This window comes from Passer domesticus, chromosome 3 (genome assembly GCF_036417665.1).
Source record: "Passer domesticus isolate bPasDom1 chromosome 3, bPasDom1.hap1, whole genome shotgun sequence".
Classification (NCBI taxonomy): Eukaryota; Metazoa; Chordata; class Aves; order Passeriformes; family Passeridae; genus Passer; species Passer domesticus.
The window spans coordinates 100147989-100175498 of record NC_087476.1 but is presented as its reverse complement, the minus strand read 5'-3'; the positions used below and the strand labels follow the sequence as shown (position 1 = coordinate 100175498).

General features: G+C 37.8%; 1 protein-coding gene across 4 annotated transcripts in view; it reads left to right on the top strand.

Moving 5' to 3' along the window:
- Positions 1–27510, top strand: part of AKT3 (AKT serine/threonine kinase 3) — a 152381-nt gene that overhangs the window by 116296 nt on the left and 8575 nt on the right. For all 4 annotated transcript variants that reach the window (XM_064414681.1, XM_064414680.1, XM_064414682.1 and 1 more), the window contains exons 11-13: positions 14692–14906; positions 17561–17648; positions 26678–26780. In XM_064414681.1, the coding sequence (XP_064270751.1) occupies positions 14692–14906; positions 17561–17648; positions 26678–26780 (406 nt within the window). The remainder of the gene's footprint in view (positions 1–14691; positions 14907–17560; positions 17649–26677; positions 26781–27510) is intronic.

Here is a 27510-nt window from a genome sequence, read left to right as displayed (position 1 = left end):
TTCCCATGTACTTCCTGGCTGCTGATAGAGAGCACTAGAACAGTGACTTGTTTAACACACAGGGGCAGCCTGGGACTGCTGCCTACCACCCCAGGAACATTGCACTGATGGGAATCTATACCCAGCCTCAAAACTGACTTAATATTTCCTTTTGTAGTAATTGTGGTTTCAGTTCCAAACTTGGGTTCCCCAATGCCTTTTGCACCATTGCTTGACATATAGAGTCCTGCTCACTATTCCATCTTTTTGCAAAAAGTAGGTTGCAGATGCTTCCAACAGTAAGAGAGGAAAGTAGCTAAGATAGATTAAGGTATATTTCCTCCTTTCATGACAGCCTCTGATGTGAAGGTATCTTTGTGGATTGATACAGAATTATTACCCAGGGCAATTTCAGAATTACTCTTGATCAGTAAATAAGCCTACCTGTTGCTGCATTTTCCTCACAGACCTTCTGTTTCTGGGATCAAAATAGTCCTTCTGACCCTCTGTTGAAAAGACTTTTTCATCTCACATTGATGAGGCCTGACCTCTCATACAGGACCTGACACTGACTGTGTAGATAATTAGGCGATCCAGAAGAATGCTCCTGTCCATGCAGAGTTCAAATGGATGATGTGGCTCAGAAAAAAAAACCAACAAAACTGTAATGAACTTGCCAAGTTAGAGTCAATTTGCATCTGTGGAGTTAGAATTCTGGACCATCACTGATTTACCATTTGTGGAACCCATATGGAAGTTAATGAGTACCCTCACCACACACTGAGCTGCTCAGGGTATGCAGGGTTTCTGGCTAAGTGGTCCATAGGTGCATCCCCTTTCTATTCTCCTTTCCTAGCCCTTCTCTCTTATCCAACACCAGTTTTCTGTGGTCTAAAGAAAATTAAAATAGCATGGACTGTGTTCATCTTGCATCACTGTGTGCTGAGGATAAAATACAGTAGGGGTATGAACACATCCTCTAGGAAGAAAGTAGTTGCCACTGCCAAATAGCAAGGCTTATATTTGTTAGCAGTACAGATGTACATTTGTCACACTTATTGAAAAATGAGCAAGTAACTTTTTGTTTGTGAAATTATATAGTTTTTTGAGAATATTTTGGTTGTATAATAGTGAACTTACCCTTATCATCTGCTGTAGAACTAACCCAAGCCTAATTTTTCTGTGTATGTTTAAGTGTAGTGGTAATAATAAATAATTCTCTCAGCTGTGACATTCCCCATTTGAAAGGTATAAAATATGTTACAATTTCTCACTTTGCAGTTTTTCAGGACAAAGAGACTATTTCTTAAAAGTCTGTTTCTATTGTTATTCTTCAAGGTAAGCTGTCACATTAGGGATCATTGTGGTGTCAGAAAATATTCATAGATCCAATGAGAAAAAGATGAATTGTGATCCCATTTAGGTAATGCAGATGTATGCTTGATTTTTTTTTTCCCCAAACAATGCTTCTTTTGCTGTTTTGGAGTGCCAAAGACAGGACAGGACCACATGTCTTTTACAGGCAGTATCACTTGCTTAAAAAACAAAGAATAAAACTGATGAGAGTATTTGTAAATATACCTGTGAGTCTTTTAAAAGCAGTTTGGATTTTGATAGTTTTCAGTTGACTGTCAAGGATGAGACCTGCTAAGAAAGATACAGACTGGTACAGACTCTCTTTAACAGAACATTCAGGAAATGAAGCTACTTGGGCAGAGAAGTGAAATTTCTTTGGGGTCTGATAATTTACAAGGATGTTTCCTTGGATGAGGTAACAGTTTCTGGATCTCTGTATTTCAGTTCAAGTTCCTAGGACTAAGTGCATAGTCTTTGTTACAGGAGAGCAGTCAAATGTGGTACTAAGTTTTGGTGTCACGGGAGAGACAAGCTTTAAATACCAGAAATTACTTTTGAAGTTTTAAATCTTTTTGGTAACAGAAGTTGTTTGAACAAGTCTGGAAGGGACTTCATGGATGTCATTCAAATGACTCTTAAATGATGTAGGTGATTAATGATGTATAGGTCTATTCTAATAACAGGGAAAATGGAAGGATATAATTATATTTTATTGGCATAAAAATACAGATCAGGTGGATAAATATGTATAAAATGGTTCATATCTACAGATTAGATTAATGCATTCCTATAAGAACAGTTTCATTTTATTTTAAAAAAGCAAACTATTTCTATATAGTTTATGCAGTTACAGTCACTCAAGGGTATGTGACAATGAACAGGAAAGGAGCAGATTCATAGATTCATAGCCTTTACCCCTAGACAGAAGATGTGCATGTCCTGTAACTTATTTTAAAGTAAGACCAGTGAGGAGATTAATTATACAATGCTTATTTGGCCAGATTTTTTTATTTTAGTGATTGTTCTTCTAAAAATGGGAGTGAGAGAGATCATGTGTAATCAATTACTTCTATTTCCTGAGTTTTATCTCAGAGGAGTGAACGCTAGAACTCTTATCAAGAGGCAGCTGCTGTCTCTCCTCACACTGCACGTAATTTCTTACTTACAGCTGTTTCTCTTGGGAAAGATATGGCTTTGGTATGCTCTAGAACCTGGCCATCGAAGTTCTGTGGCTGAATTTCAGCAAGGGAAAGCAGGCATGCTTATAACAAGAAAACCCAAACTTTTCCATGTTTTCAGGAATTGAAGTGAATTTTCTAAGAGTGTTGTGTTATATACAGATTACAAGAAGCTGACAATAGAGTCAGGAAAAGCATTTTGTCACTTGTGCAGCTATACATTTATTTTTGTTCTTTTAACACCTGCTTGGATCGGATCAGGATATTTGCCAAAGGCAGTCTGATAATCTTTTGGAGTGAGACTACGATGATCTACCACATAACTTGTCTGATACAACTTGAAACTAAGTGCTGTGTGTGTGGGCAGAGAGGGAGCGACTGAAATGCACCGAGGCAGGCTGACAGGGGGGACGGGTGCTTCCAGGTTTTGCAGGCATCATGACAAAGCATTGTTCTTAACAGGGATTTTAATGCAGATAGGAGTTGCAATAACGGCAGTGTTAAAGAAGAGCTCCTTGAAGTGCTGAGAGAAGCAGGAAGGCACTTGTTTGCAAACAGGTTGATGAAAGCAGTCAGCACAGTGGGTAAACTGAGGCAGGCCAGTTGAGAGAGATCAGCTAAGGTGAGGGTGTTAAAACTTCAGCTCACTCTGCTACAGAGAAAATGAAGTTGCATGGGTAGTGCAGTTTAAACCTCTTTCCCCTCTTTCCCTTCTTTCACCTTTTTCCCTTTTTTTCCCTCTCCCCTTTTTCCCTTTTCTTATGGGGTGGAGAAAAGAATTTGAGCACACTGAAGGAGGATAGTAAGGGAAGCTAACAGGAGGGAAAGAAAATGAACGTAATGATGTCACAGGTAGAGTGATAGATCAGAAAACACAGATTAGAGATTAGAAATTTTGTAACGAGGAAAAATATTATTTTGGGCGGGAAAGAGAGTTTGGACTAAAGATGATTATGTTACTTTGTTTATCTTTCCTAAGTAGGAACTGATAAGGTGTGTTGCAGGGAGACACAAATGGCAGGAGGAATTGATGAGCAACTTGAAACTGAAGAGAAGTTTACTGAAGAGTTGTTTGGTTAGAAATGTAGAGGAACTGAAGGACAGAATAATTTTTGTCGTAACTTATGCAATTTCCTTTTAATCTCCTTATCTGTTAAATTTCATTTGAATTTGAAGATAATTGAGGCATCAAAGTAATGTGCTTTTTGAAGTTCTATGTAACTTTTTATAAATATGTGCCATTATTTTCCACCTCTAGAAGTAGTGGATGGAAAAGGGAATTTGTGATAATGGCATAAATTAAGAGAAGGCTGTTGTAAAGGTGTTGCAACATGGATATGCATTCACAAGGTTTTAAGACATGTGTGAACTCCTAAGACTTGAAGAAAAAGAGACAGTGGAAGAGAAGCTTTATGTTGAGCTCAGTTTCCCATTGTTCTCTAGAGGGCAAGTTCTCACTCATATTTTGTTACTGCTGGTAAGCACTAATGGAAGATTGATTGTTAGGGTTTATGTAGGGGAAGGGGCAGTTTTTGTTTTTTATTGTGCTTCTTTTTATTTTGTTCACTTTCTTTAATGTAAACTCCTTCTTTAGAGGAAGGATAATGAGACACACTACCAAATTGTCTGCATTGATAAAAACATACTGGTGTTCTGGTTCATATGGTTTTGTTGAAGACCTGATAGGCATGTAGTGGTGCTACTCTAAAAAAATTTAGAAGATTTCTGTATGAAATTCTTATAAAGTGAGGGCAATGCATTTTTAGAGGACTGGAGGTAAGTTTGTTTCTCCAGCTTTAGTCTTGTTTTGTTTTTTTCCTGCGAAAACTGTATTGGGAAGTGCATTTACAAGCAGAAATGCTTTGTCATAGCACGATAGAGTCCTGGAAACAGACACCTCTGTCATTGAGCTTTGTGCCGTGATGGCATTTCCCAATTACCCTTCAGCTAAAGCTGGAAGCAGTGTCTGCTGCATAGTTAAGGAATTGTATGTCTATGCATTTCTACCCTTGGCTTAGTGTCTTTGCTTCTCCAGTCATTTTCTGTGAGATTTCTTACACCCTTGTAAATATGAGAGTCCTTTATCCTTGTCCTGTGGTAGTTTGGAGAGAAGACTCAGGCTGTGCCTGTCCAGAAGTAGGCTGCTTGCAGCATCTTATCCTGTGCCTCAGGCAACATTGTGCAGACAGACTCAGTCAAGAGGGATGTGTGAACTCGTGTGGATATATTTCTGGGTTTTGTTCCTCCCTTTCAATACAATCTTTTTAGTGCTGAGCTAATTATGTAGTCTCAGTTTTACTGTTGAGTTAGAGTACCTGATCAACTTTCCAACTGTAAAACAGTTTGAAAATCAAATGTAGCTTACATGCAAGACCCAACAAAATTAGAAGTGTTAAGTACGTTTTGGCAGTTCACTTTTATTATGCCCAGTCCTCAAATGTACCAGCAGACAATCATCTGAATGTTAGTTATTTTTCACATGCTTATGTGATCACACAAAAAGTACATGCTAAAAAGAAGCAGATGGTGACAGATGGGGAAGGTTGAATAAGGTGGTTTTGGAAACCTAGAAAAATGCACTTCTGTAATAGTGTAAAAATAAAAATTCTTTGATCGCCAAGTTAGAATGAACAAAATAGAGTGCCCTCCCCACCACCCCCCTGAGAAAAAAACTCAATCCAAAACTTTACTGATAAAAAGAAATGGAACCTGTGAGTGTTCAATATATATTTAGCAGAGTATGTTGTATAGTGTTGTTTTGTCCAAGGATAGAACATTAATTTTTATCAGCCAGAGACTTAGAAAGGTGGTAGTTTTATTCTTTCTTTCTTTTAAAATGATGAATTCAAATCAATTGTGTTCCATGCTCAAAGAATGCTGTCAAAAAGGTCATTCTTTATAATAATACATTGGCAGTATTGCAGGTTATGATAATATTTTTCTTCTGATGTCACAAAAAGCTTTTAACCCACTTATTGTAATGGTAAATAAATTACATGTGTAATGAGGATATCTGTAGGACCAGAGCTAATTTGTAACAGGCAGCATTACCTCTTTCTCATGCAAGCAAATGTAAAGCTAAGTAAATAGAGAAGGTCAAATCAACAACAAAAAAATCATCTTTTGTGTGGACCCCATCTAAGGACGTGCCTTACTATGAGGGTTCAAGGTTTGCTTATTCATTTGCATTAATTTAATGAAATCTCAACATTTGTTCATATTAAAAAAATTCTTCTAAAAAATTTCAATGACGAGATCTATTTTATTCCATAAAGTAATAAAGTATCTAACCTGATGAATATTAATTGCCAAGTCTTCTACCAACACTGATGAGATAATTTTTTTTTTCTTTTTGTGTTTCAGTAGGTGTTTGTCTTAACTTACAGTATGAGGTGTTACTGTTTCCTGGTGGGGCAGAATGCTCTGCTTAAAAACCAAAAAGCCTCAACTTCTGATAACTTGTTCTGATTTTCTTGGAAGTATAGTTAGTTTGCTCAGTACCTGAACAGTGTAGTTATGCTGTTGTGTTTTGCTTAACTGATTTTTCTTTTGGCTTCAGAAGGATGGTTGAAATTTATTTTCTCTGTGTTTACCTAGATGCTTCATGCATAATCTGATTCTTAGCAAAGGCACAATAGAATTTGTTTTACCTGTGGAAGGGTGGTTTAGTGTTGGCTTGTGCTCTTGAACAGCTGTCTGTTGTGTATTTGGCAACATTTTGTTCCTGGGTGAGGACCAGTGAAGGGGGGGTGAGGAGGAATAGCATCTATGCCTGAAAATATTTTCCCTTCTGATTTATGGGAGATTCACAATATGGAATTTTCTCTCTACACTAGAGTTACAAGCCGCAGATTATTTTTTTTTTCATTGTGAGGAAATGAAAATGCAAGAAGTTGTTTTACCTTGAAGTGCTCGGAGCTCATGAAAATTCAAATTTGGTCTTTTTTTCGGTTTGGTTATCACTTATCATGTTTTAGTGTCCCACATTCTGTCATCTTATGATCCTAAGTCATCAAAAATTCTGGTGACTTGAATTTCAGCATTTTTCTCAGCTTGGTATTGCCAGTGGAAATGATGAAAGGTAGACAAGGCAGGGTATCCAGAGCAGAACATCATTTATTGGCACTAACTGTTACCAAGATCAAAACCTGGGGAGCATTTAGATGAGGGTAGGAAAGCACTGCTTTGTTACAAAGACAGAAGAATTGCTGCAACATCAGATAAATTAGCACAAAAATTAGACTTTCTCCTGGAAGCAGATAACCAATAATGTAATAAGAATTTGCATTTTCACACTACCTGAGTAATCTCACCAGTCACAACAATCAGTTGTTGTCCACATGCAGTATCAGACTTCTCAAGGGAAAAGATGTAAAAATATGCAAAAATAATGAAACAAACAGTAGTTCAACACTGCCTGTAAACAAACTTTTGTATTCAAGCCAGAACTTTAAAGCAGAGAGCAATTTTCTAATAAAATTCTTTTTTTGTAAAAAAAGTAAAGACTGTCTCAATAACATTGCTTAAAACTTAATTTTCATTTAATCAATAGAAACATTATATGCATCTCAGCAAAAGCCTTTAGTTTTTCTGAGAGTAATGAAGCATAAAGAGAAGCTGAACAAATGCTTTTTAACATCAGTAAATATTCAAAATAATTTCAGGAAGAAAGAGCAACTAGAAAGACGTATTACAGTATTATCATTATTTATTACTTCTTACATGTCTTGCATCCTATGGCAGTGTATGTTTTAGAGACTACTGCTAGTGCAGTGACAATTAATACAGATATGAGCTGGTCTGCAGAATGGCAGAGCAGGTAGAGTTGTGAGAGACAAATGCCATCTCTTTGTAGACTGAAATGATATTTTCCTTTATTTGCTGACCTCCTATGAAAGGTGTCTTTTGAGGGATCTTTTTAATATGATGTGGTTGTTTTCTGGGCTTTTTTTTTCCCCAGTGTTACCATTGGTTTCTTACAGCCCTTGTTAGAATATTTCTTTTCATGTGCAGTAACTTAACTACTCCTTTTCTTTTCTTTTCTTTTCTTTTCTTTTCTTTTCTTTTCTTTTCTTTTCTTTTCTTTTCTTTTCTTTTCTTTTCTTTTCTTTTCTTTTCTTTTCTTTTCTTTTCTTTTCTTTTCTTTTCTTTTCTTTTCTTTTCTTTTCTTTTCTTTTCTTTTTTTTTCTTTTTTCTTTTTTTTCTTTTTTTCTTTTCTTTTCGTTTGAATTCTACTGAAATCTGTCTCTTCTAGGAGGTTAAGTGCATTAAGGATTGCATGCTCTTTACCAACTAGGAAGCTTTGCTTAATTCACATTTATACCAGAATACACTATTTCTAATACAGCAAACAAACAAACAAACAAATTGGTTTGCTATGTCTTTTTTAGGGTTACATAACAAAAAGCTAGGTGAGATGGGCAAAATCTCAAATGGAAAAATGTAAGAGGAAGATAATTTACATTAGGGCAAGAAGTAAAAAAAGTGTAAGGGCAAGTAAAAAAAAATGTGCAAACTAGATACAAAATGGAGAAAAACTACCTGCAAAAATTAGAGCAGTGGAAAATCTCAGCTGTCTGTTTCCCAGGGTATCTATAACCTTGACATTTTGTCTTTTCAGCTGTGTATAATAAAACCAGTAAACATTCATTTAAGTGGTTTTTTTCACTATTGATGCAGCAACACTTCACTTTTCATACCAAGATACAGTTATAGTAATGGAATTGTGTAATTCTTGGTGAACAAACCCTTCTGCAGGATGGATTTTCATGCATGTGGGTAAAAGTCTGTGTCTATAAAGAACAGTACTTTACCTTTGTAATGGTAAATTGTAAAAAAAATGTAGATTGTAAACTTTCTCATTGTTTTAGCTGCTACCACAATTGATAGAAAGTTCCAGCAAAAACACTTTCTAACTTCTGTTGAAGAATATGTGGGTGAGTGCTTGTTAAGAGACCAACAACTAAAGCAATAAAAATGTGTGAAGGGTTACCAGGAATGCTTAAGGAACATACACTCCACCTGAACTGTAAGGTTAATTGAAAACAATTTTCCCCCCCTTAAATTAACAGTACATTGGTGTATCCAAGTTCTCAGTTTTCTTTCACAACATAGGTGTGCAGACAATTTGTTTGGATGTTTAAATATTTTCCCATCTGTTCTGTCAAAATTATTGATTAAGCAACAAGTTACTTGTAATGTCCTATCTAAAGGTCTGTATCTAATGGATTAGCAGAAGCATTAACAGGTCAAAAATGTAATGGCTTTTCTAGTAAGTTGCCTTGATTACTTAGCACAAAGTATGAGTTCAATGTTTTGATATTGTTCTTCTAGAGGTAAAACCCAATGCTGACTACTCTTTGTATGGGATTGACAGTGAATTTTACAAAGGCTGTCATGCTCAAGGTGACTGCTTGATTTGTCTGTGTTTGCAGAGTCCAGAAATTACAGCAACTAATTACCATTTAGAGGTGTGTGGGAAATACAGCTCTGGATGCTGTGAATTTCTTCTGTATAACCAAAAATCTTCCAGACACTGCTCCTCAGGGATGTTGTATTTCAAGAAAATGCAATAAAGACAGGATTAAGGGATTTTCTACATTGAGCTCAGTTTGTCTGAGGTAGTCACACCTGGCTCAGTGTTCTGTCATAGTGAAGTATAGGAGAATTCTAGTTTCCACCCAGGTCAAGTGGAAGTACATGACTGACTTACAATGGTCCTGGACTTCACCTGTTATACTGCTGGCTCACCTCCTAAAAAATTTATTTTCACAGAAGCTTGTAAAAGCATTGTGTATGTATCAACTTCTATTCGGCATTCAGCTGTCTGCTTCCTGTATCTCTGCCCCAAGCCCTTGTAAACAGGAGTTTGCAGATGTGTCTCAAGCTGTTGCTTCCAAAATAACTTTCACCTCTTAGCTACTGAAGCAATAAAGATAATAAAATATATATTTTCACTGGTTTTCACCATAAAATTAAATGGACATCAAATTCTATGGACTGTATGTGGCTCTTAAAAGAGTGAGATGAGTAAAGCAAAGGACCTGGAGATGTATTGGCTAATAAACCTAAAGATTAAAATCTACAGCCACTGGTGAAATAAAGGAAGAAGTCATTTCTGTGGGTTTTGTTTTCTAAGAAAGAGAAAACTTCCAGTGGTAGTAACAATCTTTTTTTCAAGTAAAAGACAGTGGGCTTCTCAGCATTGGGGAATAGATAAGATAATGCATTTTTTGGTCAATAAATGTTAATACAAGAGCATTTTTCATCATTGATCTGTAATTACTTGCAAAAAAAAAGAGAATTATTATGTGTAAGGGAAAAACATTATTGAATTACTGTGATCTTAGCAGTCCTGCAGTGTTTGTGTTGTCTTAATCATCACAAAGGTAAAGATTGGTCTGTGAACGGAATTGTTTATTTTGTACGTGGGCTTTACAGACTGCTCTGTGTACAAAGCACTGTCCCATTATATACTTGGTCACTGCCAGTAATACTCTCCAGAAACCCCAAGGTGTGCAGAGACAGTGGAATCACTACAGAATACTTTGTTTTCCCTTGTTTACTGCTCTCTCAGTAAACTGAAAAAAATTAAATTTGTATTGTGGTGTTTTGAGCACAATACAAATGAAAATTTAAAGGTAAAAGAAATAGCTCTCCCTTAGCTGAAGCACTAATGTTGTCCAAATCCTCTAAAAGATCCATAAAAACACTGAAGTACCTGCAAATGCCTGGCAGCAGATGCCTGGCTAATGTTTCTTGCTTGTTAGAAAGTGTGTGTGTTACTTAACCTTTTGCATATTTATATAAGAAGAGAACACACAAACTTCAGTGGCACCTCTGCAGCTGTTTTTAAAAGCACCTGTATAAACCCAGGCTGTGTCCTTGCACTGCAGGCATAGGTGTGAGATAGAGGAGCTACAATGCCTGTAAAAACTGTACTGGTTTCAGTGCAGCAATGAGTTTATGTCCTCTTTGGAACCCTGTTATACTGCTAGAGTGCTTTAGAGAAATGTGGCTTGGGAAGAGAAGCAGGGCCTCAATCTTCACCCTAAGTGAGCACAGCTGTTACAGCTGTCTGTGTGTGCAGGAAGAACTGGCAGAGGCAGTGCAACTTCTGTGTCAGTGTGACTTTGGGGCAGAGATTGGCAAGCAGCTCTTTCTGCAGCAATGCCACACCTGATGCTGCCCATGTTCTCACTTGTGCTACTGCAACTGTTCACATGGCAATTGAGTGGCTTGAGTCACAAAACTTGATTCAGGTGAAAAATAATTTAGGGTGAAAATTTTTTCCCCATTTTTTTTCTATGTCTGATGTAGTGTGTTGCATAGTTTTGACAAGGTAAGGGAAGCTGTGGTGAGAGAACAGAAACAAGAGCCTGGATTAGGCTGGCACTGCCTCTGAAAGAACCAGTTGTTGAATGAAGTAGAGCCCTGAAAACAAGTGGAATAAGATTTCCCCAAGTTGTAAAAAGGATGGTAGTTTTGAGTTTTATTTCCCATGATCTGTGGTATCATCCAGACTGAACTGCAGTCAGTCCACCTGCTTTGCTCAGTGATTGGAAGTCACTTGGGTACAGTGATCATGTCAGGGGTGGATGACTGTAAATGTTATCCACCCACTGATGTCACATTGTGCTGGAGCTCTTGTCTGCTAAGACCTCACCTAGATCTTGGCTTGGGTTTTGGCACTGTGTGTATGTGAAGAGGACAAAGGAAGGGAAAACATAAATTTGAATGATGTGACTATTTAATCTTATTTTGTGGAAGAAAACAAGTAAATGCATTTTTACTGTGTGGAAACACACCCAGCTTGAGTGTGTAGTCAGAGTAGGTGCTCTTTCTGAGCTCCTGAGTTCTGTGTGATCCTTGTGTTGTACTGCCAGGAAATATCAATTGCTTTAGAGCAGATACAGAGTGGTTGACCTTGCACCCTCCACAATGGTTTTGCTGGGCCTGCTGCGGGTTCTGCTGTGACCATGAAGGGATTGGGATGTTAGTGCAGGGCATTTGAGGGTCCCTGTAGCAAGGGACAAGCACTGGCTACTGGTGGAGGCAGCTCTTAAGGGCAGCACACAGAGTCCAAGATCAAACTTTCCACGGTGTCGGTGTCTGGCCGGGTGCTTAGAGTGGTACCCCACACGTACAAGGAGCTACTGGAGAGACAGGAGAGTCACTCCTCACAACCAAAGGAGGCTTTTCTAAAAGCAGGTATCTACTTCATGGTGGGCAAAAATTGACTTATTTGTAGGTACAAAGCCTGCAGCTACATGTCATGTTCATTTTAGCACTGAGTTGAAGCTTTCTTGACCTATGTTCAGTGTAATTAAAACCAAATCCCTCAAATCCAAGGGCTATTTGGAAAGGATTCTGTAATGCTAGGGCAGTGTGTACAGACATGTTCTCATGCCTGCCCTAACTGCATAGATTTGCTTGTAGGAGCTGCTGGACTCCAGCACTTCACTTCCGTTGATTTGACACAGTCTACAAATCCTGGAGATTCTAAACACCATGAAGATTTGAAATTACTTAAAGGAAATAATTGTGTACCTTCACTGTGAATGCATTGTGCATAATTTTATTACATTTATATTAAAATAAGTTGAGATGTATTTTGCTTTATTTACCCTATTTTCAGGCTGTTTTCCTTTTGCCTAAATGAAACCATTTTGATGGTCTTGCTTGTCTGGCTGGCTGTAAACCAGGTATTTAAACAAAAATAAAGAGTTGCCAGTTTTGCCAGCTGGGGATGAGAACCCGGCTGGTGATATGCGGGTTTGGGAGGCAGTTAATCCAGCTTTTATGCTTTTTTATGATTTTATGTAAAAAGAGGTTAAAAATCACATTTGGCTCTTTCTTTGTACCACTGCTTTGTTGCTGTTGTGGGAATGCAGCAAAAGGTTGTTCATACTTTTTATTATTATTAGGTAAAGTCCTGCATAAATTACCTAAAGCTGCAAATACAATTTGCTCCAGCTATTGGCCATGTGATTTGCCTGGTTCAGAGAAGGATATGTTTTATTTTCCTGTTGCCTTCTTTTATAAACCACACCTCAGCTTACTCATGAAAAGAATCTACCACTGTCTCACAATTTTTTGTGTTTTGCTAGCTTCCAAAGAAAAGACTAACTGTACAGATGAGAAAAACAGTAACAGTGCTAATAGCTATAGCAGAAAAATATATAATGCTTTTATTCTGTGGCAGAAGAAGTGGTGATTTAAAGAAAAGAGTCACAGATTTCATATACAGTTTTTCGGCAAATAGCTTGCAATATGCTCCAGCTCATAAAACATTTAATTAATTTTAAAATGCAAGAGTTATTTTAGTTAATTTTGTCATATGTACTTATTCAGATAATTTGTTGTATTTTACACTTTCCAAAATTTCACTCTCTATTTGGAAATATCAATGATGTAATGAGTCTGTTTGTTTTGGTACAGTTGTAAATCATATGTGTTAATGTGTTAATATTTATGATTTTTTAATCTTATATACACAAGAAGGATTTTTAATATACTTCTTCTCATCATGTTTCTGCTACTAATCCTTAAGGACAGTGTAAAGTAGCAGTAGGAATGCATTAATTATTGTGGGATTTCCAAAATTGCCATAGTGGATCAGGCTGCACGTTGCTTCTGCTAACAGCCATCCCAGGTACTTGAGAGCAGGCTTTGGGAGAGCAAGAGGAGAGGCAAATAAATGAGCTCAATACCCCTCTATTACCCATTTTAGACAATTGCAAGATAATCTACTTATGGATAAAGTTATTTCTGATCTTGTAGATGTTTCCTTATTCATTAAAGACTGAAAGATTTACTTTCACTACCAGGTATCTCAATGACTGTTCCTGTAAGTCTGCTTACACTTTGAATCTGGAGGAGCTCTTTGTGATGGTGATTGCATGTGCCTGTGTGTTGTAAAAAGTATTTTGTTTTCTGGGGATTAGTTTGTTGTTGGTTTGTTCTTTTTTTAAAAATCAGTCATAGGGTGCTGCCTTTCAGAATCTGCCTTCTGTGATACAGTAACATTTCTCTCTAAAGAATAATTTACATTCTTTACAAATGTATTTCTACTCTATTAGTTGCATTTCTTTGATTTTTCTGTTTATTATTGTTTTAAGATTTTTTGTTTTCTTGTTTTAAAGCTTTTTGATAGCTCTTCTGCAGAAAATATTGGCTGTTTGACAAACACAGTTGTAGTGCCTCCTGTTTTAAGATTTCTTGACTTCAGTTTCATCTTTTTTGTATGAAGAAGCATGATCTACTAGAAATTAATAGAAATTGGAATGATATATTCAGTAACCATCAATTTCCTTATTGCTTATAATTTCTATGGGTGAATGCTGCTATGTTGTCTCCATGTCTGCAAATTAATATGAAGGTGTGTTAAGGTCAAGACAGGCTGCTTAAATTTCTTATTCCAGTTCTCTGGCACTGCTGGGAGAAGGGCTGTGGAATAAGTTGTTTTCAGGTACATAACATTGGTGACATTATGTTAACAAATTGTATAAACTTGACCAGTTTCTGTGTTTATATAATGCCCTATAAGCATTGTTTCGTGGTAAACATAGTACTGTATAAACACTGCCATGTCTTTTTGCATTGGCACTGTTCAGCTGTTAGGACTATTTAATGGAATGAAATTAAACTGGTGGGAGAAAGGCAGGAGAAAGGAGAGAGGTTCTGATGTAAACAAAGATCATAGAGAAACTAAACTTGTCTTAATAAGATTAAGGTGGTTCTAAATTGGAGGCTTTAGACAGATGGGGTAAAAGAGCAGGGAAGTGACTGAGCAAACAGATGCTTCACACTTCTAACTGAGGCATTAGTGCCCATGTAGCACCTGTAGAGAGTGTCTCTTCCTAAAGCTGTGAATGGTATAAATGGCCTGGTAGAGGACATAGGCAAAGGGTAAAAAGAAGTCATGGTTGCTTGGAGCAAGTTATTATCAAATTTTAATTTTGCTTTTAGCAGTGCAGTGCCTGGTAAGCCTGGAATTTCACTGAGCTCAGGTGTGTGTGAGTCACTGCTGCACTTCTGAGTCAGGTTCTGAGTCCTTGTAGAATACTGTGAAAATAAAGTCTCAGAAACACATTCATACAGAGATGCATCAAACAGACTGAAATGGTGGTGTATGAAATAGTTTATATCTTAAAGATGCTTTTGGTTTCTGTCTCAGGTGTTAGAAGATAATGACTATGGCCGTGCAGTGGACTGGTGGGGATTAGGAGTTGTCATGTATGAAATGATGTGTGGAAGATTACCCTTCTACAACCAAGATCATGAGAAACTATTTGAACTGATATTAATGGAGGACATAAAATTTCCTCGAACTCTGTCTGCAGATGCAAAATCATTACTATCAGGTCTACTGATAAAGGATCCAAATAAACGGTAAGTGAAATTAATTGGCTATACAGGCATAATAAATGCTCTAATTGTGCTGGATAATGTAAAAATTGGTCTGTGGTGCCTGGTCTTCCTGGCTGAAAGAGCTGACAGTCACAGGACAGGGTTGTACATAGCCCTACAGGCTCAAATTTCCAATTTTTCAGTCCAGCAGCGATTTACAACATGAAATTAACCAGCAAAAGGAAGAAAACCTTGTGGAAGACAAACTTTTAAATCATTCACAGCAGACACAGGGATCTCTTCAGGTTAAGAATGTGCATTGGAACAAAGGGAAAGATCTCAATTGTTTTTCCCAGTATAACTTAACCCTGAGTTCACTGCAGTGTTCATGGGAACTGTAGCACTTGTTTCTGGTTATGGTGATGGCAGGAGAGGTGCATAGGCATAGGCAGGAGAGGCACATAAATAAATCACATATTGGACCATTAAACTAGTAATTTGTTAAAGAATACAACCGGAGTGAAATTTAAAGAGAGCAGTTTGAAAGCAAGTGTCATCCAGCTGCTGTCTGTGCCCTTTTGTGGTGGACAAACTGGGAGAGTTGCCCAGTTTCCAGTGGCTCCAGTACTGGGCCAGCAGTGTCCAGTCTTCCATGGCTCTAAAATCTCTGACTTTGTAAATCAGTGGGATTTGTCTGTAGGGATCTTTTTTCTCCCCCAATATCTTTGTCTTTCTTGTGAGACTCTTGGCATGTTTTTGGGGCAGCAGATTTTTTCTGCCTCTCTTCTCTAGTCCTCTTTCAGCCGCTGCTTGTTCTCAAGAAGTTTTGGGTAGTGAGCATTGCCTGCAGGCACTCAGGGCAGGACTGGGTGTGTTTCTCCAAGGGATTTGCCTGGATGCAGCCAAGTGCAGCAGGCAGGACAGAACAAGTGGTCAGCTTGTCTGCTCCAGCTCAACTTACTGTATACAGGAAAAGCAAACTGTGACCAGCCAGCCAAATACAGGCAGAGTAGAGTAAAACTGTGTTTCTGTAGCAACTCCTAATGCTTTTTAACCTCCAAACAATCTGACCCATCAAATATATTAACCTTTAGAATTGGAAAGATGCTTCCTTGTAATTAATCTTTGCAGACAGTAGTGTTTATTACAAACTTATATTTAGAAGCTTATTTCTATTCAAGTTATTGTGCTAGCTAATGCTAAATAGGGGAGGAACACTGAGATTAACACAACTCAGCCTTTTTGTGAGCAGCTAGAAGATATTGAGAGAAGTCTGGAGACTGAAGGCTAAACTGCCATGTTTTGCCAAGATGTAGAGAATTTTACAATGAGTAGTTGAGAAATAAGGAGGCATACAGCTTGAAAATTAGAATAACTTGACACTTAGTTATTGCAAGACTGACGTAGTAGTCCAGAATATTTTTGAAATTTGGCAGCAGGGTAATACCAAAACAGACTTTTTTCTTGGTTGTGGAAATTATTCCTCCGTACAATAAATGCTTTAGAAATGAATTTATCTTACTTAAATGCTTGCCTTTAGAATTTGTCTTTATATCTTCAGCAGTTCTTTTTAATGAAACACTGTTTTTGTCACTCTTCTTGTTAACATTTAGCATGTATGGTCTGCTTATTTAGTTAAGAGTAGCTTTTTCTCTGCTGCATCTTCCTTCTGTTAGGGCAGTAGGATCCCCAGTCTCAGGGAGAATTCAGATGAGAGCTGAGCAGTCCTGAAAGTCAATGTGCTGTTGAGAAGGACAGAGGTTCCCATCCCTGGATGTGGGGTTATTTCTCAACCAACAACAGCAGCTCATGGGAGCTCACTCAGCTTGTCAAGTCGAAGTGGACTTGCTAATGCAATAAAAAATGGCCAGTTCTCTCTTCTATTGTCATGCCAGGGTTAGTTTATCTCCAGGTTAGAGAGCTGATTCTGCTCACAGTCATCAAGTGGAATGATGCTGTAGAGACAAGTGAGAGAAGAGAGGTATGGGCAGGACACTCCTCTTTTGGCAGCAGTGACCACTTCTGTGAGCTCAGACCACCTGGGGCAAGTTCACCCAAAGCAGGTGAAATCCACTTCCTAAGATGATTTACCAGACAGAGTCTGGCTTTGGCAAGCTATGGGCCACAGTGAGTAGTGTGGTTATTTACAATGGCCTTTAAATAACCTTCTCAGCAGGCCTACAATTTATTAATTTATACTAATTGACTCAGATTGAGACTATTTTATGGTAATTGGTTAATTGTTACAGCACCCAGATGCAACAGCAGTGAACACTGTATAAAAATGATGCACAAGCCATTACTGATTCAGTGCCCGGCACGTCTTTGGCAAAATTTTATATCAGCATTAGTGGGTTGGTTTGAGTTTTTAATAGTGCCAGGACATTAGCTGAGCTTTCAGGCAAACTAAACTTAAGTATGTTTTTAAAATTAATGAATTACTAAAAAGGCTTGTCATGGACAGTGACAAACACTGTAGATGGAATAATCAAAAAGAACAAACTACAGGTACTTGCATTATCACGAATTCTCTCGAGATCACCAGAATTCATATTAAACAGGTGAAATTTTCGTATTAATTGGGTGAGAATTGTTCCCAGATAGTCAAAAAGAAATGGTCACTTTTCCAACCATAGCAATAACTTGATCTCCTTATAAAAGTTTAATATGTGGCTTTTTCCCCCCACTGTCTTTAGACTTGGTGGAGGCCCAGATGATGCCAAGGAAATCATGCGTCACAGTTTCTTTGCTGGAGTAAACTGGCAAGATGTATATGATAAAAAGGTATGTCTTTATATGGCATTGAATAATCTGGCTTCTGCAAGGTGGTTGCAATGACAGTCATAGACTGCTATTCTCTGGAGATAGTAATGCTTTTCTTTGCAACTTTTTGTGTTAATACAAATGAATAATTATTCTGAACAAGGTGTACTTACCTAATCTTTGTGTTTTCAGTAATAATTTGTCAGTTCACCAGAAGTAAATTTTGCAAACCAACCTAAACCTTTTGTTATGTAAATGTCCAAATTTTTTCCTTTTCTTTTTAATTCCTGGGCTTTCAAGAGAAAAGTATATGTATGACTCAAGATAATGTGAAAAATGAAATATAGTTTATCTTGAATTGTCATTTTATTTCTGCTTGCTAGTGAAAAGTTGTTTTATGAAAATGGAAATTAAGTGATTGTAAGGAACTCGGAGCAAAAGTCTACTTTATGATTGTTTGTGTATAAGTAGAAACCTTTTTCAAACTTAAAGAGATATCTAAGAAAATTAAAATAGTGTTAAATCACTAAACCAAAACAGCTTGTGGAGAAAGCAAGTGCTGGGAATTAAGATGGAAAACTTTTCTCCAAACCCAGTCCTGTTCCTGTATTGATCAACACTTTGAGAATGATTTTAGAAAATGAATTTATCTTACTTGGGAACGAAACTCAATTCAACTTTAGTTGTTTTATATACAGAAACTGATTTTATCTCAGTATTTCTGTAAGAATTTACTTGTTGCTATAAACCCTTTCTATTTTGATAAAGACTTTTCTTTTTTCCCCAACTGTTTTACATTGTTAATCTGCCAGTTGAGCTGCGTAATTTTAAAATATAGTTTTTTCTCCTTTTTTGTGCTTTGTTCAAATAAAAGGAAAATGGAAGACATACGACTGAGCAGAATATGTTTATGCTACAATGTCAATGATACAAACTGTCTTTTCAGTTGTTGTTGAACGGGAATTTTAAAAATGTGTGGTTGTTGGTGTGGTAACTTCTCTGACAAATACCGGAATTGAAATGAAAGCCTGTATATGATGATACAAAATATGGTACTCTGAAATTATTTGATACAAGTGTGATTTTTCCCTGGCAGTATCACAAGGTTTCAAGAAACTCTACAATAAATAATCAGAGCAAGTATATTAATCAGGTTACTTTATGAGCTCAACCACTGGTTGGTTATGTAAGGACATTGTAGAGAAGCACTGTGAGGATAAAATCTAAAAATATGAGCTGAGGACCCTTCTGGAGTAAAAGCAAAAACCCACTAAAATTAATAAGATTGCAACGTGCTAGGAGTGGGTGAAGAAAAAAACAACCTGTTACATTATTCTTGCACCCTTGAAAAACATTTCTTAATTATCTTGCATTCGAAATAGAACTTTCAATTCCACACTGTGTTCAGCATCTTATTTAGTTAAGAATATATAGATACTGCTAATTGCTTGTGCTTTGATTCATTCCAAATGAGCATGGCAAATGTGTTTCAGTCAAGATCTTTTTCTGAGCTATTAAAATAAAAGGAAGTATTTTTCAGATTAAAAAAAAATATATATAATCATATAAAAATATATAAATGCCAACACTTTGCTTTTATGCTCATGGAGTTGGATATGGCTTATTGGAGTATTATAACTACAGAAACTGAATTCATTCCTTGTTTACTGTGGACACTGTTGCTTTGAGAAACTAAATTTGCTGGTGAAATATCAACTGAATGTCCTAAGTTGAACAGTTCACTTCAAGGATCATAGGAATTGCTTTTGTGCAATGCACACAGTGTGTCCTTTATGGAAAAACAAGTCATGAAAATGACTTTTGACAGTGTGCTTTTCTGTTTAATTAAAAATACTTTTGTTCCTATTTGTTCCTTACAAAGCTGTTTGCCTGGTTGAAATATCCAGTTGTTCCTTCTGCACACACAGCCTTACACTCTGCAGACTTCAGAGCTGTGCTCTGAAATATAATCCTCAAACATAATAATAAGGTTAATGAACTTTCATCAAATATGTTCATTAGAATGCTTACATGAATATTTTTGAGATATTTTGGTATTCTAAAATAACTTGGCGAGTCAAATAAATTTGTTTTTTAAGTAGGTTTATGCTTGCTTCTGTTGCTGTTTGTTGTTTGATGTAGAGTCTTCAGCAGTAGGGTCACTTGATCAAATTGATAGTGGATATAATTATCTGCATAGTACAAATATTTCACAGTAATTTTGCCTGAGTTTTAAGCACCATGGCACTGTAATTTTCTGGCTGCATTTCAGGAGCGTGTTTCTGTTAGAAATGAAAGAACTGAAGTTCACTCTCAGAGTAATGGAAACCAAAAATTCATGTGTATTCTGAGTAGTTGCTGGGTGGCAGTTTTGTACATGTGCACACTGTGCTCCTGTGCCTCTAATTTTATCTTTTCACTAGGTTATCACTTTCCTGGTGTGATTAGAAACAGAATTACATATCTCTAAACTATTTCATGTGTTTCATGGGACAGACCACAACTCTGTCAGGTCAAATGGGTCCAAATGGTCAAATGGAATTATTAGGTTTCTATATTGCTAACTAGTTAATCTAATTTGGCACTACATAATGATGAAAAAATATTGTATGGCACACTGGAGCAGAGAAGGTCGTTGCCTTTAAATGAAAAATGTATAGTAGTTAGCATTTGTGATCTGATGTATTTATTTTTGGCAGAAAAATCATGAGGGCATATGAAAGAGAGCAGCCTCTGCCAGGTTCTTCCTGTGATCATCTCAGCCTTGATGAGTTTTTATCTCTCTGCCTGAGTATGAGAAATTGAATAGTTTGGCAAACTCGGAAGACTTCAAAAGCCCATGTACTAAATAAAATACTTGTTTTATTTTTAGGTAGAATCAGGAAGCTGTTAGAAATTTCTCTGTTTCTCATGTAAGAATTGCTTTGGCATATTTTTCTTTGGGTAGCAGACATACACTAAAGTTGTCACATATTCTGTTTAGGGTCTTTCACTGAACAAAAAGCACATGGGCATTATTTAAAAGGTCAAAATTTGAGTATGTGTTCAGGCTTGCAGCTTGAAGCACTCTGTAGCTTCATGGCAAAGGAGGTCCAGACCCTTTAGTCAAGCCTGGTTTTCCTTCTGCATATAATATGGATGAAAGATGAGGGAAACCATGTGGAAATTTAGGTTGAGATACATGTTCTGATTTGTGATAATACCTCTAATTGTCTCTGAAGAAAATTCGTAAGTGCCAGCAAAGGAATCTGTTGGTGCTGTGAAGGGAGCAGGGACAGGTGGCAGCAGTGGTTGAAGCAGGAGGCCTGGCTTTGATGCAGGAGGTGCTTTTGGAGGCGCCTATCCTGCTGTGAAGGCAGTGGCTTTCAGCAGGAAGTCTGAGAGCTGCAAGAAGCTGTTCCTCACCCTCCAGCTGTGGCTGCCTTGGTTTACTCAAGACACGAACCCAGCAAATGATGAAATCCCATGATCCAAGTCCTGGGTTTAGGCCTGGCAAAATCTGTAGTGTAACTATGGTCTAAAATGCACATTTAGGTACTTCTGTGCATCAGATTGTGAAGAGAAAGGGTGGGAGGTAAATAGGAAAGTACCACCATTTGGTTTTAGGTTGTTGCTATTTGAATCATACTATTTTCATACAATAGTCTGCACTGCCATAAAACCTGCAGAAGTTACCCTCTTTGGTTACTTTTGTGTTGTTGCCATTCGAAGTTGTAAAAAGATCAGACAAATCTAACCAGTCTGATACTTTCATTGTGTTTCCACTGATACCTTAAACTGTATGGGCAGACTTAGATGTTGATTGCCACCCTTTTCCCAGCTGCTTGAATTTGCAGGGAGGAAAGTATATAAAAGTGTGTCTGATTCTGAAATTTGTGTTGCTGAGGGTTTGTGGTTTCCCTCTGTCCATGGTAACAGCATTCTATCACTTAGGAAACAGTTTATCCATGGGTAAACCTCCCTGCTGAAGCCAGTTTTCCTGTGGACTTATGTCCTTCCACCACTGAAATTCCAGCTTCTCCTCCTCCCCCTGCCCAGGACCACCACATGCAGGGTCCATGGGATATTCCCAATTTCCAGCTGTGCTGTGGCTGCTGGCTGTGCAGCAAACTGCCTTTGGGGTCAGGTATGAGGAGGAACCAGTCCCTCCAGGAATGCTACTGACTGTCTTGGAGCTCAGCTCAAATTACCTTCTTTTCCCCAGGTAGAAACTCCAGTCTGGGGGGCATGGACAGATATCCCTTCTCCCATCTATTCAGCATAACTCAGCTGCAGTCTGTTGCTTGATGGGATTCTTACAGTAGTGGAATGCCTGAAGTGGTGTCAGTGGAGGTTTAGGGTGGATATTAGGAAAAGGTTCTGCACCCAGAAGGTGGTTGGGCACTGGAACAGCTTCCAGGGACATTGCTACAGCACCAGCCTGACAGAGCTCAGGAAATGTTTGGACTTTCAGGCACATGATGTGACTCTAGGGTATGGTGTGGTGCAGGGCTGGGACTTGTACATGATGATCTTTGTGGGTCCCTTCCAACTCAGCATATTCTGCAATTCTCTGAAAATTCCCTTTAAATTAAAAGGAGAAGAAAGATCAGACTGATGTTCTTAGCATCATGCTTTTCATTTGACAGATTGAGTGTATCATGGTTACTTTGAGGTAGATTCAGCCACTTCATATATAACTCTAAGTCAAGTGATTCTTGGTAGACTATCTTTGAGCAAGTGGTGTTACATATTTTCTCTCATACTGAAGTATTTAGGTAGTTGTTCACTAAGTGTGAGAAAGTTCAAGGTGTACAATCAAGCCTGTACGTTTCAGTGTACCTGCAACAGTCAAATACTGTGCCTGCCCCTTTCCTTCCTCAAGGAGATGGGTGTCAAATTTTCCAGGACTTGAACTGTGGAAAAACCGTGGTGTTTCTCACACACTGCTCTTGATGGATGCCAAATGGAAATGCCATTCACTGGAGATAATGAAGACGCTAAGAATTTGATATTGCTTCTGCTGTCATTTCTAACATCAAGCCTTTGAAATGGCCAGGGCAGATTCAACTTGACAGATGGATATGAAATTGGATTTTTGTCTTGAACACAAACTCTTAAAGTCACTTAACTCACACTGAGTTTAGGCTTTTATTTCTTTATTTGTACAGACACATGCATATCTATGCATATGTGTGTGTAATGCATAAAACCAGAAAATCTGTATTTCTGCTCCATAGAGTGGATTGTCAGGAGATGCAGTTCCCTGGTTGTAGCATTTTTCTGAAATGAGGCCACTAAAGAAAATTATCCCATACTAAAGTTTGGCAGCCAGGACAAAGAATTCTGCAATTCTCTTGCAGACTGACAAGGCCTGTGCTTAACAAAAGCTTATCTTACTCCTTTTGGACACAGGTTACTGGATGTGCCTTCTGGTGCTCACATCCCTCTTGGACTTCTGATTCCTCATGCCAGAAATGAGGAATAGCTATGGCAATAGCATGTGGATACTATTTTCTTGTGCACCAAATGTGAAATGTTGCTGGCTCTGGAGTGGCATCTTCATGTTGTGGTCATCAGAGCAGTTGTTGATGTTGGGTGTTTTAATCTTTATCATTAAACCTCAGCTTCAGTCTTCCTTGGGATGTATGTGGAAGCTTCTGGAGTGTCACTCTAAGTGTTTATCTCTGCAGCATTTGCACCTTGTCTTTCTAATGGTTTCAGCTGAAATTTGTGGACATTTTGCTTTCTTGTTTTTAAATGAAGTTTGACAACTAATGGACGACGGAGATACCCTTGCAGAAAGATGATTGGCAAGAATTTACTTGGGGAAGGGGAAGTGTGCCTTTGGTATCAGCTCAGGAGTCTGGAGTGGGGTGTCCACAAGACTTTAGCCCCATTTGGTTTGGTGTAGGTGAGGTAGAACTGATGGAATGGAGCAATCCCCAGTTCTCTGTCCACACAGCTGTGTGGGAGGTGGAGGTGATGCTGTGAGGGAAGGAGGCAAAGTGTATGGAAAGACTGAAGAAACCTTTCTGCTACTTCTGTTCTGCTGTATCTGTGCTTCTTAACCTCAGATGCTGCCTCCCCTTTTCCAAAGGTTTTAGGGGATGGTTGTGTACATAAAGGCACAGCCTGGATAAAACCCAGTGTATGCTGTTGTGGAGAGCCGCATGCTGGACAGTTTGGTTCTGCAGTCAGTGAAGTTTCCAAATACCTTTAACGTGCAGGATATGAAAGATACTGCTGTAAAATAGATGAATCCTAAAACACCATTGGCATAGATTTGCATCAGGTTCCTCCCTTTTAGTTACAGCCTGGAATTTCATGTCTTACACTTGTTTCACTTCCCCAGACAGTTGATCTTCTGCCATCACTGCAATTTTCATCAGCTGACTTATTGAGTGTTATTGATGCAGAGTTTTCTAGTAAGCCTAGCTGCTGAGCATTGAATCGGAGCACCAGCTTAATGAATTTTGTTGTAACAGGGCTTTTCATACCTGATTAAAATTATTGTAATTGTTCCTTAAGAGCCACTTAGTGCTGTGCTTCTCTTCATAAAATAATGTTTTCAAAGTATTTTCCATAACCATTACTATTTCAGGTACATGGAGAGAACAAGGGAATGATTTAAAGTCGTAGTGAGGCTTGTTCATCTCAGTGGATGAAAAAAAAAGTAACAAATCCCTGGATAAGCCAGTAGTTAGCCTGTAAGTTTTTGTCATCTAATGCATTTTGCTCTTCCTCTCCAGCAGCACTCCATACATATATGACTACCTATAATGATCTTACCTTGCCATACCTTTTGTGTTTCATTAACTACTTCAACCTGACTCACAGTTGTTATAGACAACTCTAGTGGGGGTTCACTCCTTCTCCTTGCAAAGCAGTTGTAGCATGAAAGGTCTCAGGTGTACTTCACAGCAGTAGTAGTTTGTTCTACTGGAAATGTGTGCTGCACCATTGAAAACACATTGCTTCTTGTCCTTGACTTGAGAAAAAAGAAAATATTTCCTTGGCTTGTATTTTCATTATTTTAAAATGAAAAGTTTTATTTTTCTATGAAATGTTATTTTCTGTTTCTGACCAGTAAAAAGCATTCCAATCAGTGAAGTAGTAAAATTGTTATAAGCTGGTTATCTTATAAATTTTTTTTCATACTGAATTTATTGCTGAGATCTGTGAAAGCATACTTTTAAAAGAATGTGATGGACACTTGGCCTTGACTAGAATGCATTACTTGGTTTCCTGTAATCTTGTGTAGGCTTGTTTGTTTGTTTTTTCCTGTGTGGTTTTTTTTTCTGTGTTTTTTTTGTTTTGGTTGGGTTTTTTTTCTTGTTTTTTTTTTTTGTTTGTTTGTTTTTCATTGGAGTTTTATGGAGTTTTTTGAAGGTTCTTTTCTCAGAAAGAAAAATGAGAATAAAATGGCAATGCAGGATGTTGCACTGGAATAAGTCTGTTATTAGGAATTGTGTGGCTGCGTTGCTGGAGAGATGTCCAGCTTTCGAAATCTGCTTAAATAGTGCAGAATTGTTTGGGATAGCCTGGCTGCACATAGGAATACTTTTTAAAACGTGAAGGAATCTGTGCAATAAAATAGAATACTTTATTTATAAACATTGAATGTAACTTGATTTATACCTGGAAAATTCTTCTGATGTTGTGTTGATATGTGTTAGGTCCTTAAGGATTTATTCTACAGTACCCTGAACTTTTACTTCGAAATATCTCTCTGCTGCTGTATGTTTTCCATACAGGACAATGTAAAGGAAAGCTGAGCTTAGTTTTGTAAAAGTATTAATCAGATTTATTGTACTCTGTTAAATCTATGAAGTGATAGATTTGGTTTTGCTTAATAACTGCTTGCACTGTTACTGAAGACCTGGATCAGATGAAATCAGTCTCAGTATGTACAGATCACCTCTGCATCTAGTGCATAGAACTTGGGAAAAGGAGGGAGGCAGTCAGCAGCAGTTCCTCCTTCTTTGCTGTAGGGCAAATGAGCAAGTAAATTGTTTGGTGTTGGTGTTCTGGAACTGAGGAGAGAGAGAACGTGAAACTGGTGAAAACCCCATGCAAGGTGATAATATCAGTGAGCCAGGATATAAGCTGTTGTATTGAAAGGAAAATCAATTACACTTATTCTCAGGGTGTGTTTTACATTGCATATGAGGAGAGAGCACCAAAGGGCTCTTAGGTACAAACAAGAACATTGTCACATCAGACACACACACACACACACACACACACACACACACAATTTGCAGTGTCATACATACAAAACTGCTGCACTGTTTTTGGACTGGCAGCATGCAGTGTGATATTCCATTCTCAGTGTGCCTTTTGTAAAAAGGCAAAAAAAGCGTAAAAATTGTAAAAGTGTAAAAATTGATTGGCAGTTCTTTTGGTAGAGAAGGTGGAGAGTGAAGCTGGTTCAAAAGAGGAGCAAGGGAGTCCTGCCTGCAGGCTGAGAGTGGCTACCAGTGATTTGCTGTTGGGAAATCCCACTCTGTGCTGTGAAAGCACTAGGCAGGTTTAGATACAGCAACTCCCTTAAGCCTGAACTGGCCTTTTTTCAAATGTAAAATTTATTTTCATATCATGTAATATGATAATGATAAGTTCACATGAAGGCCTTCCCACTGAAAATAAAACCTCCAAACGGTGCTCATTATGCTCTCTGTGTAGTCTTTTTCTTCTTAGCTGTTTACACCACCCAGTTGTGGTGAAGTATCTTGAGATGCCTTTGCCTGACAGCTACACGGGTAATTAAATTGGCCTGAAGGGTTTCTAGGTAATTATCTTTATGCAGCTCAATTTCTCTGCAAGTCATGTGAGAGTGATACTTGGAATTTAGCTTTCTTGTGCCATTGATTGGATTCTGAACTGGTATTTTTGGGATTGACTCAAATGGGTTTTATGTCTTACTGGAAGTTAGAGACTCAGCTGCCTCTCCACAGACCTACTTGTTTGATTTGGGGTGTAGTGAAAAAGAACTTGCTTGTTTTCCTGACAGTAATTTGGCTGCTTTGAGATTTAGTAATGTTGTATTTCTTCTTGCTGCCTTTCAGCTTGTACCTCCTTTTAAACCTCAAGTGACATCTGAGACAGACACCAGGTATTTTGATGAAGAATTTACAGCTCAGACTATTACAATAACACCGCCTGAAAAATGTAAGTCAGAAATGATGCATAAGCATGATGTAACAATAATGTTTCTAATAAAGTAGTGTGTCAGTGTGTTTGAATAGAAAAGCTGTTCTCAGTGTTACTAATGAAAGTCTTCATATGGAAGTGTGTGTAAGAGTAACTCTCGATGACAGCTTTATTTTGAAGATGAAATAATTACAAAGCTTAGACTATTAGATCATTCTGAGTTGGGTCTTGGGGGTATTTTTGGTGTGGGCATTTTTGTGTTGATTTTGTTTGGAGTTTTTTTTCCATTTGGTTATTGATTTGCGGGTTTGTTTGTTTTTAAATAAAGAAGGACACTGGCTTCAAGTGGTAGTCAGGGACCCAGTTCAGCAAAGTAATTAGAACATGGACAGTTCTTTAAGCATGTGGACAGTGCTGGTATTTTCAGTGGGCTGTTGTAACTTTAGTAAGATGGACACATTTTTAAATATTTCGAAGACAATGACTTGAAGAAAATCAATTACGTGAAAATTAAATATCCTATCAAGTCCTGTGCTTCAACAGAGCTCTTAAAGAAGGTGTTAATGTGGATGTAACCATGGCATTGGACTTTGCAAAGTTTCTTTATTGGAGTGAATGTGATTTCACCATGGTTTGTGTTTTTGTCATGTTGTGTTACACACAAGACTCATGATCTGATCAGCCTGGCCAGGGCTTTAGAGTTACTTATCAAGCCAGAGCAGTTAAAATCTTTCTCCTAAGTTCTTAA